This window comes from Olea europaea, unplaced genomic scaffold, assembly GCF_002742605.1.
Source record: "Olea europaea var. sylvestris unplaced genomic scaffold, O_europaea_v1 scaffold456, whole genome shotgun sequence".
Classification (NCBI taxonomy): Eukaryota; Viridiplantae; Streptophyta; class Magnoliopsida; order Lamiales; family Oleaceae; genus Olea; species Olea europaea.
In genome coordinates, this window is record NW_019262870.1 from 348835 (window position 1) to 362535 (window position 13701).

General features: G+C 31.2%; 1 protein-coding gene across 1 annotated transcript; it reads left to right on the forward strand.

Annotated features, from left to right (window-relative positions):
- Window positions 1-4267: 4267 nt before the first annotated feature.
- Window positions 4268-7866, forward strand: LOC111388141 (probable serine/threonine-protein kinase PBL3). The gene is made up of 6 exons (XM_023012818.1): window positions 4268-4540; window positions 5042-5373; window positions 5462-5597; window positions 6430-6566; window positions 6745-6868; window positions 7282-7866. Exons 1-6 carry the CDS (start codon window positions 4486-4488, stop codon window positions 7722-7724), a joined length of 1227 nt encoding a protein of 408 aa, XP_022868586.1. The 5' UTR covers window positions 4268-4485; the 3' UTR covers window positions 7725-7866.
- Window positions 7867-13701: the final 5835 nt, after the last annotated feature.

The window sequence follows — 13701 nt, forward strand, 5'->3', positions numbered from 1 at the left end:
ATCATCTAATATCACATAAACTAAGGTTATAATTGCAGTGAGACTAAATAACATTATTTGTTAAAAAAAAAATATTAATATGCTCATTTTTAATTACATCTTAGCCCATATTTGACAACCATTTATTTTATTTTTTTTGTGAAAAAATTGAGTTTTGGAATAGTGATTTTTTGGAAATTGCGTGATTACATAGTAAGAAAAAGTTTTCATTTTATTGTTTATAAGTAAAATATTTTATTGCAAAAATGTTTGATTGAAAATGAATTTGAGAAGAAAAACTCATTTTAAAATAATCTCTCAATAAATTCTCTTCGCAACTTTTTAAAATAAAGAGTACATTTGACTACTCAAAAATGTATTGGTAATTTATAAAGATTGCATTTATCAAGCCATACATTACAATATTATTTTCAAAAAATTATTCAAATCACATTTGTCATTGTTGGGATTGATTATTAGTAACTTTTTAGGAACTTTGTAGGAAGAATGGTCGCATGATCATAATCGTGTGAAAAGTAATTAGTATTTTTGAATGTGAAGTTAAAATTAAATTATAGAATAACTTTTAAGCTGCGAATAATATGAGACGGACACAAATTTGAATTTATTGAACATTGAAATATAAAAAAAAAAATGTTCAATAAAATATAAAGAGAAAACAGTAAATATTTCATGAAAAAAGCAAAATAAATAGTCAAAAGAGTATTATACCATACTACATAGCCCACTGGTCTTAGAACACCAGTTTATTTGGCCATACATTTTATTTTTATTTTATTGTGTAACGATTTAGCATTTGGGCACTGTTATTCTTTTTTGAGAGAACATTTGTCCTTTCACTCCTCATGACTTTCTGTCATGTCTATCAGAATTCAAATCCAATACTTTAATGTTTCGAGAGATTTAAGCTGAATTCTGGAAGATATTCTAACAAATGAAAAATCATAGACAGTTTTTGTAAGAAGCAAATTACTAGCTAGTTAGTTTGGCTAAATGCCTACTTTAATCATGTTATTTTAACAGTGGAATTGAATAATTGAATTGATAATCCAACTCAGAATGGATGGATGGCTTGCACATTATTGCTATTTGTTGACTTAGTGATCATCAACCATAAATGGTTCAATACAGAGTTCATATGGTAGTTTAGTACTTTAGTTGCACATCAGCACATGCATAAATATTGCATCATTGTTTACTTAGTATTTTCCTCCTTGTTTTCACCATATTTTTGACATTCTCTTGAACGAAATTTTTCTTTCCATCCACACGTTCTTCATTTGAACTTTAAAAAGTTTGAACGTATTCCATAATGAAAAGTTGATGACTTTTTCTTTTCGGGGAATTGGCACAAATGGCCCCTAACCTATGGGGACTTGCAAAATTTCCCTAACCTTCAGTCTTGACGTAAATAAATCATTTTGGATGGTTTTCCATTCAATTGACGGTTAAAAAGGTCAAATGTTTGGTAAAAAGACTAAAATATCCTTGCTTTAGTTAAAATAAATAAAATAAGGCGAAATTTTTTTTTTAAAATACGAAATAAGAAAAGAAAATACAACTCACCGTTCTCATAAGAGCATGTCTGATGCAACCGAATTGCTTTAAAAATTGTGTCATATAAGCAAAATTGAAGTTATTTAAATTTTTTATCTTAATGCAAATTGATAAAGACTCCGACAAAAAGGAAAACATGCAAAATCAAAATTGGTTTCCAAAGCCATCTATGTATTGCTATTTAGGAGTATTTTATTTTTATTAAAATAATAATAGAATCAAATTTAAATCTATATACGAAACATAATTTTTTTCTGAGGGTTTAAAGAAATTTATAAATTTAGACAGAGCTCTAGAAAAATCTTTTTTTTTTCGCAACATCATTTTAAATAAGTCCTTGTCAACTTGCATTGGAGATAAATTTTTCTAAACACATTTTATTTTGCTAATATGATACTATATTTTTAAGTGATATTGAGGATTTGTCGGTAGGATGAGTTTAATTTTCTTTTCGCCTTTATATTTGTTAATTTTTTTCTGACCTATTTTTTATTTATTTATATAACTAAAGTAAGGGTATTCTAGTCTTTATATAAAAAGTTTGGCCTTTTTAGGGATCATTTACGCAGCAACACCAATGGTGAGGGACCATTTACACTACGGCACCTTTTGATAGGTATGGAATTCCAAGAAAAATGGAATTGAAATTCCATCTTTCCAAATTTTTTTGTTTTTATGTTTCAGTAGCAAAATTTAGAATGGAATTGATTTTCAACTTGGCTTGCCACATCGTGGAATTTCAATTCCCACCAAATATGGAATTCCAAGAAAAATGGAATTGAAATTTCATCTTTCCAATTTTATTTTATTATTATTTTATTTTTTTTAGCAAAATTTAGAATTGAATTGATTTTCCATCTTGGCTTGCCACATCGTGGAATTGAAATTCCCACCATTTTGGTGGGAATTTCAATTCCACCTTTTTATTTATTTTTATTTTGCAATTTAAAAAAGATTTAAGAATTATTGTAATAAATTCTATTCCATTAAGTAACAATTCTCATGTAAAATAAAGTCAAACGGAAACGAAAATATAGATGAATTTTGTTTTTCTTGGCTTTTTTATTTTATTCTTATTTTTTTATTTTTGGTAATGGAAACAAATTCTATTCCCAATACTAGTAAATTTTATCCATTTAATTGATAATTTTCATGTAAAATAAAGCCAAACGAATACAAAAAATACTTTTATTTAACATTTTTCGCGTGGAAAATTATATCAGTCAAACCCAATAAATTGACGATTCCCAGGAAAACAATTTCCAGACAATTCAATTCCCTGAAATTCGTTTTATTTTTACTCAAATTTCATCTTTGCAATCAAACATGATCTTGTTCCTTCAGGAATGCAAAAGGGATAACGCACATTAACTATTTAAACCGAATAAAGACACTTTTCTTGGTATTTTTTCCGTAATTACTAGCTGTTCATTATGGTCAGCATATATCAATCGAGTAAAATCAGTTTGCATTCTTGAACAATATTTACTTTGAGTAGTTCATGCCAATATGAACAATATTTAGCGTAAAAGCTTTGTACCTCACTAATTGTATAAATATGTAGAAGAAACATAACTATCCTGATATTTTTTGTATCTTTCATTCCACACCAGACTTTGTATAAATTTGTGAATGTCTTTACATCAAATAAAGTATCAAATAGTTCTATTAGTTCAATTCTCACAAAGTTTAATTCTCCTTTCTTTACCCCAATAGCTATTTTTACCGGTTAATATAAAAGTTATATATTTGTAATTTTCTTGTAAAATAGTAATTTAATGAATTTTGAATAGATTGATATGGCTCGATATTGTCATGGTCAAGGCGTCGATTGTTGTTCAAACTCCCGAAGATTTTACATTTCATATTTGTGATAAAATCTAAATAAAAGGAAACAAAAGATATAAACCAAAAGTAGGACGTGAGTACAAGAAGTTAGAACATTCACTCCAATAAATACAAAAAGATATGAAATCATGCCGCTTCAACTTCATGGGTCGAGATGAGCAAAAATTTGATGTGCTAATTTGGAAGTGATTAAATTATAATTTAAATTGATCAAACATACTTTTTTATTGACATATTTTGTAAAATTCAGAACTATTAATCTGCACATTCTATAAAATTCACAATTTATTATCACTCAAATTTTATTATTGTACTTTCAAGTGACTTTTTGAGAATCACTTTAACTCATTTTTTATCATATATATTTTTCTAAAAATAATTTTACATTTCCTATAATTTTTATTTTATTTTTACTTTTTAATTTTTCCAAAAAAATATTTTTTTTTTCGAAAGATTACTCCTCAAAAATTTAATCGTACACATCCACTTAGTCAATTTCATGGAGATGATTAAAAGGCATAATAAAAAATATTTTTAAATATTAAAAATATTTTTTTAATATATTTTTTTCGAAAGATTACTCCTCAAAAATTTACTTGTACACAACCACTAGGCCAGTTGGCCCTTGTTTGATGTGGATTAAAATCAAATTTTTAATATATAAATAAAATTAATTATTAACTATAACTTTGTTAAAATTCTAATAATCCCTATCAAACATTAACTTAGTCAATTTGATTTTTGAGCAATGGAGTTATTACAAGGAGGAACTCACAAGTTGTGTCGTTTTCTTACGGTGGGACACAACAAAAACCAGCTATATTAAAAGCGGTGTGAAACGGAAGGGGGGTACCATCTCATTTCAATACATTTTCTCTTCTCCTTCCTGTGCATGTGAATGGGTCTTACCCTTGCTCTGTTCCAATTCTGGTTTTTCTTCCTTTAGAGAACAACTTCATTCAATAAAATCCTCTCTTCATATCAATTTTTAGCTTTTTTAATATTTTAAGTTTGTGGGATTTTTATTGAAGTGTGTTTTAAGAACCCCTTTTTCTTCTAGCTCTGTTAGAGCATCACATCATGGGCAATTGTTTGGGTTCCTCTGCAAGAATTGATGCCACTCACAGCACATCTGGTATTTTCATCTCCGTGGCTCACTAATTTTATTATTTATATATTTGGTTCAGTTTTGAGTTAAAGATTGTGTCTTTAATTCTCTTGATTATAATTGCTAAAAATCTATTTTTGCCTGTAAAGATTAAATCTGATTGGCTTAAATTGATTGAGGGTTTGCACTTTGCCCCCAAAGATAAAATCCTTGCATAGGAAATTTCGGTGGTGCCTGTTTCTTAATTCTTAGCACGATTTTTGGATGTAAAAATTATGAGTTTTTTCTGTATATTTGAAGTAGTTGAAGTTATGCTGGTGTCTATTACTGTTAAAATTATGCTAATTTGTCTGCGCGGTTTGGTCTGCACAAGGAATGGACTAAATTACCTCCAATGATGTTCTTTCTAAGGAGTAAATTTATTTCTATATTATTATCAAGATTCAATCAATTGCTTCAAGTTTTTCAATTTAAGATGGCGATGATGAAATAATGCTGCAACCTCATTATCTCTTCTGTGAGTTTCAGAAGCTTCAAAATTTCCCAGTGGTTCATTAGCTCCGTCCAGCATAAGCGTTCCCTCTCACAGTAGCAAAAGCAGTGTTCACAGCCTCCCTACTCCAAGATCTGAAGCTGAGATTCTCTCATCCCCCAATGTTAAGCCCTTCTCATTTAACGAGTTAAGGAATGCAACCAGAAACTTTCGACCTGATAGTCTTCTTGGGGAAGGAGGATTTGGTTATGTTTTCAAAGGATGGATTGATGAGAACACTCTTGCTGCTGCAAGACCGGGATCTGGACTGGTCATTGCCGTGAAGAAGTTGAAGCCTGAGGGTTTCCAAGGCCACAAGGAGTGGTTGGTATGTATTTTCTCTGTTGTTGTATGGCTTAAATTAATTTATCATAATTTTGTATAGCCTGTTTTGACAACCAGCCAATGATTTGCAGACAGAAGTCAATTATTTGGGGCAACTTCATCATAGTAACCTGGTAAAACTTATCGGTTATTGCTCTGAGGGGGACAACCGGCTTTTGGTTTATGAGTTCATGCCAAAGGGAAGCCTGGAGAATCATCTGTTCAGAAGTATGTATTGCCTTTCCTTTCTATGAAAACCCTTTAATGATTTTCTCGAACACGCTTTATCACTTATTTGATAATCTCTAATCAGCGACATAAAACCTCATCAAATTTATTTACTTCCAGTTATCAGCTAAATTACCGTACCCATTTTTGCTGAGTTTGTAACTTAATTCATTCCTTTTTGTAAAAGCCTCATGTACGCTGTTTAGTAAAGCACTATTAAGAGGGTTTATAAATGCTGCAGCATTTGAAAAGCAAGCATTTTGATGATAATATACAAAAAAATTCATTTGTTGATAGAAAGACTGTGCTACTTGCACATACCCTTTTGCACAGGGCCTGTACAGGTGCACACACATGGAGGTGGACCCTACACATGGATTCCACATGGGAGATCCACCCCCATGTGAGAGCCCCTGTACAGGCCCTGTGCAAAGGGGCCTGTGCAGGGGGCTTTTCCCATCTTGTTCTCTGCTAAAAGATCCACATAAATTGATGTTACACAATTTAGTTCATTCCTCATGTTATTATTAATTCCGTGTTTATCTTGATTTTCCGTGTCTTTCGGTTCAAATTTACCATTTTGTGCATTTATTACCAGTACCGCGTGAACCTGGTCCCACCCTACTTACCTATTCTTTTAGGTGGTTAAATGGTTTCTATCTGCTACATTTTCTTCATCTATAGTCTACGTTGGACATAAGCTATTCAATTTCATGGGATTTTATGTGATTAATAAAATGATCTACAAATTGTTGACAATTTAAAACCCTGTTTAGTCTGTGAATCTAAAAACAAGTTTTGAACTTTGGTATTGCATTTTTCTTTTGCTCAGGAGGTCCTCAACCCCTCACATGGGCTACAAGAATCAAAGTGGCTATAGGTGCTGCTAAAGGCCTTTCTTTTTTGCATGAAGCTAAACATCAAGTAATATATCGAGATTTCAAGGCCTCTAACATTCTTCTGGATGGGGTATGTTCAGAACTTGGATCTTTCGTATGTTAATGGAGTATTAGATAGCAGTAGATAGTACTAAAAAAAGAAAGTTAAAATCATTTCTAACACTGTGCTAAAGATGAACTACATATACGGTTTGCTGAAATTGTTCATTTTCATAGATGAACTGACAGTTGTTCTGCTCTTGATGCAGGAATTTAATGCAAAGTTGTCTGATTTTGGATTGGCTAAAGCCGGGCCAACTGGTGATAAGACTCATGTATCTACTCAAGTTATAGGTACTCAAGGCTATGCTGCTCCAGAATATGTTGCTACAGGTTCATAAATTTGGAATACTACTCTCTTTTCTTTGGGCTAATTAAGGGTAAAAACACAGTCCCTCAACTTATAATGAAGTTTCATGTTAGTCACTGAACTTCATTTGTTTCAAAGTGGTAACTCAAGTTTCTTTTTTTTGTTCTAGTCAAGATAGCTAGCATGCGCTAGTTTTTCAAACGGAATGGATGATGTTGAAGACCTCCATTTTCCATTTGGAAAACTAAGAAATTTTAGTTGAATGACCAAATTCAAATAATAAGCAATCTTCAGCGACTACTTTGAAACAAAATAAAGTTATGTGACTACCATGAACCTTCACTATAAGTTGAGTGACTGACTCTCTTTGACCCATTAAGAAACATTTAATAGTTACTATTGTATGATATACTAAAGTCCTCATTACAATGAACAGGCCGATTGACGACAAAAAGTGATGTATACAGTTTTGGGGTGGTTTTATTGGAACTATTGTCTGGACGTCGTGCTGTTGAAGAAGAAAAGGTTGGTGTGGAACAAAATCTTGTTGATTGGGCAAAACCATATTTGGGCGATAAGAGAAGGTTGTTCCGAATAATGGATACAAAACTCGAGGGTCAATACCCTAAGAAAGCAGCATACACTGCAGCTACCATTGCATTGCAGTGCCTTAGTCGAGAACCAAAACTGAGGCCAAACATGACTACTGTTTTATCCCAACTTGAAGAGCTTCAATCTCCGAAAACTGCATCAAGAGGCGAGAATCGAACTTCTTTTGATCCTGTATATATGTCGCCATTGAAACATCGAAATACAGCTCGTAATGTGACACCTTCGGCGTCTCCATTACCATCATACTTGAGATCTCGGGTTAAATGAGGCAGAATAATGTATTTTCAACTTAGTTCTATCCTTTTTGTAATATAAATATGTTTTAGTTCAAGCTTCCTGCTTTTGTTATTGCTGGATTATGTGTTTTAACACCATGAAGCTTATTAATGAAAGTTAGTTTCGAAAATTTTGCAGCAATGTCATTTTCCAAGTTGTGTTATTGTCTTCTGTTCCCAGTTCAGTCGATCCCTGATGCACGATTGTAGAAATAATAAGATTAATTCTATTAATTAAGACATATATAAATGGACAAAAATCATTTCCATCTATATAATGCGATGAATTCGAGTCAACATAAGTTTATCGATTCTGTCGATATGGAACTCTATGAACTATGGTAATATTTTCACATGATATGTATTTGCTGGCTCTTTTTTGGCGCTGTATCTTATGCTTAGATCATGCTTGGTAAAGGTGATAGTGACATTTTATTTTTATTTTTTACGTCTTACATTTGCTTCTTGAGTTACTTTCTGTTACAGAAAATTTACCAACTTTGTGCATTATGGAACATTGGAAAAACTTAATTGTAAGGATGAAATAGTTGTTTTTGAAAATTAAATTATGTATCAATTATTTAATAATCATGTTCATTTTTTCTAAAAGAAAAGTTTAATCTAGCACTATCCCTTCCTAGGCATATGAACATTAATATAGTATGATTCCAACTCTTGAATGATTAAAATTTAATAGTAAATTGAAATTTTTTCACATCGACTGATATTCAATACCATATATTGTTGAAATTGTCCTCGAAACTCGGCCAGTGAATCGAAGGGTCACCCATGCACTGCAGAAAAATTCTATGCATCTATTTAATATTTGTGCACTTAGTTGAATTTGTGAGCAAAGAAAGATCATATCCTAATACAAGAATTTGTGAGCAAAGAAAGATCATATCCTAGTACAAATGAAATAATATAATTGCAAGTCTTATTATTTCAATATGTGAACAGATTAAAATATATAAGAATTTTAGTAGTATATATTTAATATTTGTGAACTTAGTACAATAATACCTCTAACAAGATTTCAACCTTTCAAAACAATTCAGGAATGACATGCAATGTCGTTTTCCTTTCATTAAGCTAAAAATTTTAGTCCATTATTTGGAAAATATTTTTGGATGATGAGTTGATGACTTCACTAATACTTTATAATCCATCATTTTCAATCAATTGATATTATTTTACATATGATTTAACACTAAAATAATACTGCAAATTCCTTATTATAACTGTCACGTCTTTGAAATCATCATTCTATGGTTACTTCAAACATATGTACCGACTTTTACATTTATAGTAATTTACTGCTATTAATAATATCCTCATATTTTTTTATTAGGGTTTAGAGGTAAATGACAATTACATCCCTACAGCTCTAGAAATAATTACTATTGTATCCTTAATTCTGTCATATAATTATAGGGCTTTGGTTCTTAATAAAATACACACAAATCTATTAACTTTTCTCTATTTTCACTCTTTTCTTCACTTTTATAACACGTTATCAACATGAAAAGCATAATTCTTCAAAATTTTGTGAAGGTAGTAATTTTTCCTTTTTCTATCACATGTATCAAAATTAATTTGGCAACATGTGAATTTTTTATTTTTTTTATACACAGCACGTTAATTTGTGTGTTTAAACTTTCTGTTATAATATATGACGTTAAAAATTATTTTACGAAACTTCGGCCACTTCTTCGTAGTTATATTTCGGCCTATTTCACATTTGCGTGTGCTTCCACAGTGCGGTCATGTGTTATAGTTTACACAGAATTTGCAGTGAATTATTTTATCTATCTCGATTTGCGTGTAAACTATAACACAATTGGTTTAACAATTCACTGCATCCAAAAATTCAAACATATGCAATCATTACATGATTTCTTTAATTCACATCACTTGTAATTCTTTAATTCTATTTGCATGTCCTGCAATTATGTATGCTATATTGCTCATAATCCGCAGTCAATTGTTTTTAATTATATGTTTGGTAAAATTAATTAATCTTTTGTGGTTTATGCATATAATATTTATTGTTTTGTTACTTCTGAAGCAATATAACATTATAATTAATATTCTAGAAGAATATTAATCGAAAATCTATCTATTATAAATAGTTTGTTGATGCTCTGGAAGTAGTACAATATTATATATAATATTCATGGAGAATAATATTTGCTTTTGAAGAACAAAAATTATATTTTTCAATATTTCAGAAGAATATTGACGTATTGATCTTGAAGAAATGGTAATAATAATAAAATACAACGTGTTCCTAAAGTAGCATATGTTTCGAAGAACATATTATTTTCGTATTTATCCCTGAAGGAAAATACGTAATTTATGTTATGTTGATATTGATTACTTGATTAATTATTATATGATGTTTAATCCTATTCTTTGAAACTAATTATATTTTCTTTTACTTTATTGTGTAGTTAATCAAATGGCAAACATCACAAAGTTTGAATTTGCTGCACTTAACATCTATAGCAAAAATTATTTATCATGAGCACTTGATACTGATATCCATCTTGTCTCAAAAGGTTTGGGAAAGACAATAAAAGAAAGAAATAAAGAATCCTTGCAGGATCGTGCAAAAGCACTCATCTTTCTTCGTCATCATCTTCACGATAGAATGAAAATTGAATATCTTACTGAGAAAGATCCACAAGTTTTTTGGAAAAAATTAACTGAAAGATTTGATCATCAGAGGACTATAGTCCTTCCCAAAGCCTGCTATGAGTGGATACACCTTCATTTGCAAGACTTCAAAACTGCTAGTGATTACAATTCTGAATTGTTCAGAATATGTTCAAAATTAACATTGTGTGGAGAAAAAATCACTGATAAAGATATGTTGGAGAAAACTTTTTCCACCTTTCACGTCTCAAATGCACTCTTGTAGTAGCAATATCGCAAGCGTTGTTTCAAGAAGTACTCAGAACTTATATCTTGCCTGCTTTTTGCTGAACAGAATAATGAACTGTTGATGAAAAATCATGAGTTACATCCAATTGGTTCTGTACCATTGCTTGAATCATATGCTATTCAAGACAATGGCGTAGACATGGATGTGGATGTGGATGTGGATGTGGATGTGGACATGAACATGAATTTGAACGTGGACACGGAGTAAACCATGGACGAAATAATTAACAAAATTACAACAAGGCAACAATTTCAAAAGGCACAAATTAAATGAAAGTAGCACACCTAAAAAGGTACATGAAAAAAGTTGTTTTAGATGTGGAATAAAAGGGCACTGGACACGTACCTGTCCTACAGCAAAACACTTTGTGGATCTCCACCAAAAATCAATCAAGGGAAAGAGAAAAGTGGAGACAAATTTGGCTGATTATGATGGTCCAATTGATGTGACTCATTTGGATGTTTACGATTTCTTTGTTGATCAAAATAAAAATATTGACCATTTGATTGTGGGTGGTGTGATGAAAGATAAAAATTAGTTTTTTTTTTTTTTTTGTTTCTAGTATTTCCCTTATTTTAGAAATTTAGTTTGAAATATATTTTTACTTTTCGCAAAAAATTTGAACTTTATTATGCATGGTTAATTTCACAGTATTAATTATGCTTATCATTTTGAATTTAAATTCAACTTTTTAAAAATATATTTATTTTGTTATATTGATATATTCATGATGGATAATTAAGACACTTGCGTGATTGATAGTGCAACTACACGTACTATTCTTCAAGACAAAAAATATTTTTTGGATTTAACATTAAAAGAGAATAATATCAATATAATATCAGGTTCATCGAATATCATTGAAAGCTCCGGAAGAGCTTGTATTATTTTACCAAAAAATACAAAATTATATATTGACGATACACTTTATTCTAGCAAATTCAAAAGAAATTTGTTTAGTTTTAAAGATATCCGTTGTAATAGATATCATTTTGACACGACACAAGAAAACAGCTTTGGAGTGTCGTATCCACAGGGAGATGAAAATTTTCTCAAAAAAATCAAACAAACTAGAGTTTTCGTAATTTTATGTGGGAATGATTTGTCACATGGAATAAAAATTAATTATCAATATGCGACATAAGTGAAGCGTCGGAATTCCCCCAATGGATTGGATCAATCGACATCAATAATTCATGTATTTTTCCTCAATTAGAGATTTTCTTCCCAACTCTCTAATCGGAAGATTTAACAATAAAGTCCAATTTAATTCCAATTATATTGCTAGAATCTAGATTTTCTATAACATATTCGCACATTTTTTTATTGGAACAAGATCAAAGATCGACCATATATATCAAGCATAAGGCAGTAATCAATGCGCCAATAAAGTAATATTAAGATTATAATTCAACAATTATTTCAACAATAAATAATTCAAATTGTAATTCAACAAGTATTTCGAATATCCGATAGAGAAAGCATGATTGAATCTATGGGAATTCTAATAATTGTTAAACTAATGTCAAAAACATATTCAAGATATGGAAATTCGATTCTAAAATTGTTTAATAATGAAAAACTCAATTACATGAATTAAAGATGTCGAAATCACCAAAACCGATTGAGATCATTCGTTGCTTCACTAAGTTCCTTAGTTTTCCATGGAGTTTCTTGAGCACCAAGATGAAAGAAATAGGTTTGGGGGCGTCTACCTTCGTTCTGGGTGGTTTTGGGCATTTATATCCCGTGAAAATTAGGTTACCATAAGAGATTCAATTGTATAAGGAAACTGAGATTCGACAGCCCAAAAAACACTATGCGACCGCATGATTATTGTCATTGCGGTCGCATGGTTATGCACTTTCAGCCTCTTCAATTCTCGGTATAGGTGTGTGCGACCGCATAGAAGAAAGGTATGGGACCGCATGGTTCCGCCCGACAGCTTTCAATGTTTTAATCATAACTTTCTTTCCCGATGTCCAATTGAGGTGATTCAAGTTGCATTGGATAGCTAACTCAAAGGGTCACAATTTTTATTCAGAAGTCATCTACCAATTCGATCATCTTCCATGTCCAAAATGGGTCCCAACATGAGACTAAAAACTGGTGTGTTAGTTTTCGATTGGAAATTGATGTATTGATCAAACTTTGACGTTATTTCATCCCTTTGACTTCTTTCCTCATCCACTTGACCTCTAACACTTTCGAACTTCATCATAATCTTATACACAAGTTTGGATCATTTGCACTTTAGTCCCCGAACTTTCGTTCTCTTCTACTTTGGTCATTTTTCACTTGTTTCTTCCGAATTTCATCTTTTTCACCAAAATGCAACCTAAACCAAAATATAAGAGTAATAGGTGCATTTTGGCATAATATAATCACATGAATGCAATAGTTAAGAGGGGAAAATATGGTATTTTATACTCTTATCACACCCCCCAACTTGCTTATTGCTAGTTCCTAGCAATTTAATGCAAAGTAAAGCAAATGAGTGATTGGTCCATGTTACAAGTGAAATTGTTAAGTTCTAATTCAACAGTAGTTCATTCTCTTTTCAAACTCAACACCACCAGAAATTAACAATGTTATGATCATCAAGATATCAAAAACACTTGCTAAATGTGTAAGTGTGTGTCAAGCCATAGCCATCTTACCGCCAACCCTAACACATGCAACATCGAGTGTATCTCTAGCTAAAGGTCCAGCCCCATAACTCACGGATATTAAAGTGTTTAGTGCGGGATTTCTCTCTATGGAGCTGGGAAAGATGCACACTCAGAACATGGAGGCTTTAATAATTAGCAACAAGCAGACATTGATCACATGATAGGCATACTTTCAAATGAGAATTCATCAACTTCTTACCACAAACCGACTTGAGATCAAAACAGTCAATGCAAAGGGTGTGAAAAGGGTTAAGCTGGGTTATATGAAAAGTAGGGTGAAAAGAATTTAGGGACTTCCAAGTATCTAGTTAGGCATCTCAACAAGTAATTCAACATAGCAATCCTTTACA

What these genes read in the sequence shown, in the direction of transcription:
- LOC111388141 (XM_023012818.1), top strand. Translation starts at nt 4,486, where the DNA reads ATGGGCAATTGTTTGGGTTCCTCTGCAAGAATTGATGCCACTCACAGC. An exon ending in AAGGCCACAAGGAGTGGTTG is followed by an intron (nt 5,374 to 5,461) that starts GTATGTATTTTC and finishes AATGATTTGCAG; the next exon opens with ACAGAAGTCAATTATTTGGG. An exon ending in GGAGAATCATCTGTTCAGAA is followed by an intron (nt 5,598 to 6,429) that starts GTATGTATTGCC and finishes TCTTTTGCTCAG; the next exon opens with GAGGTCCTCAACCCCTCACA.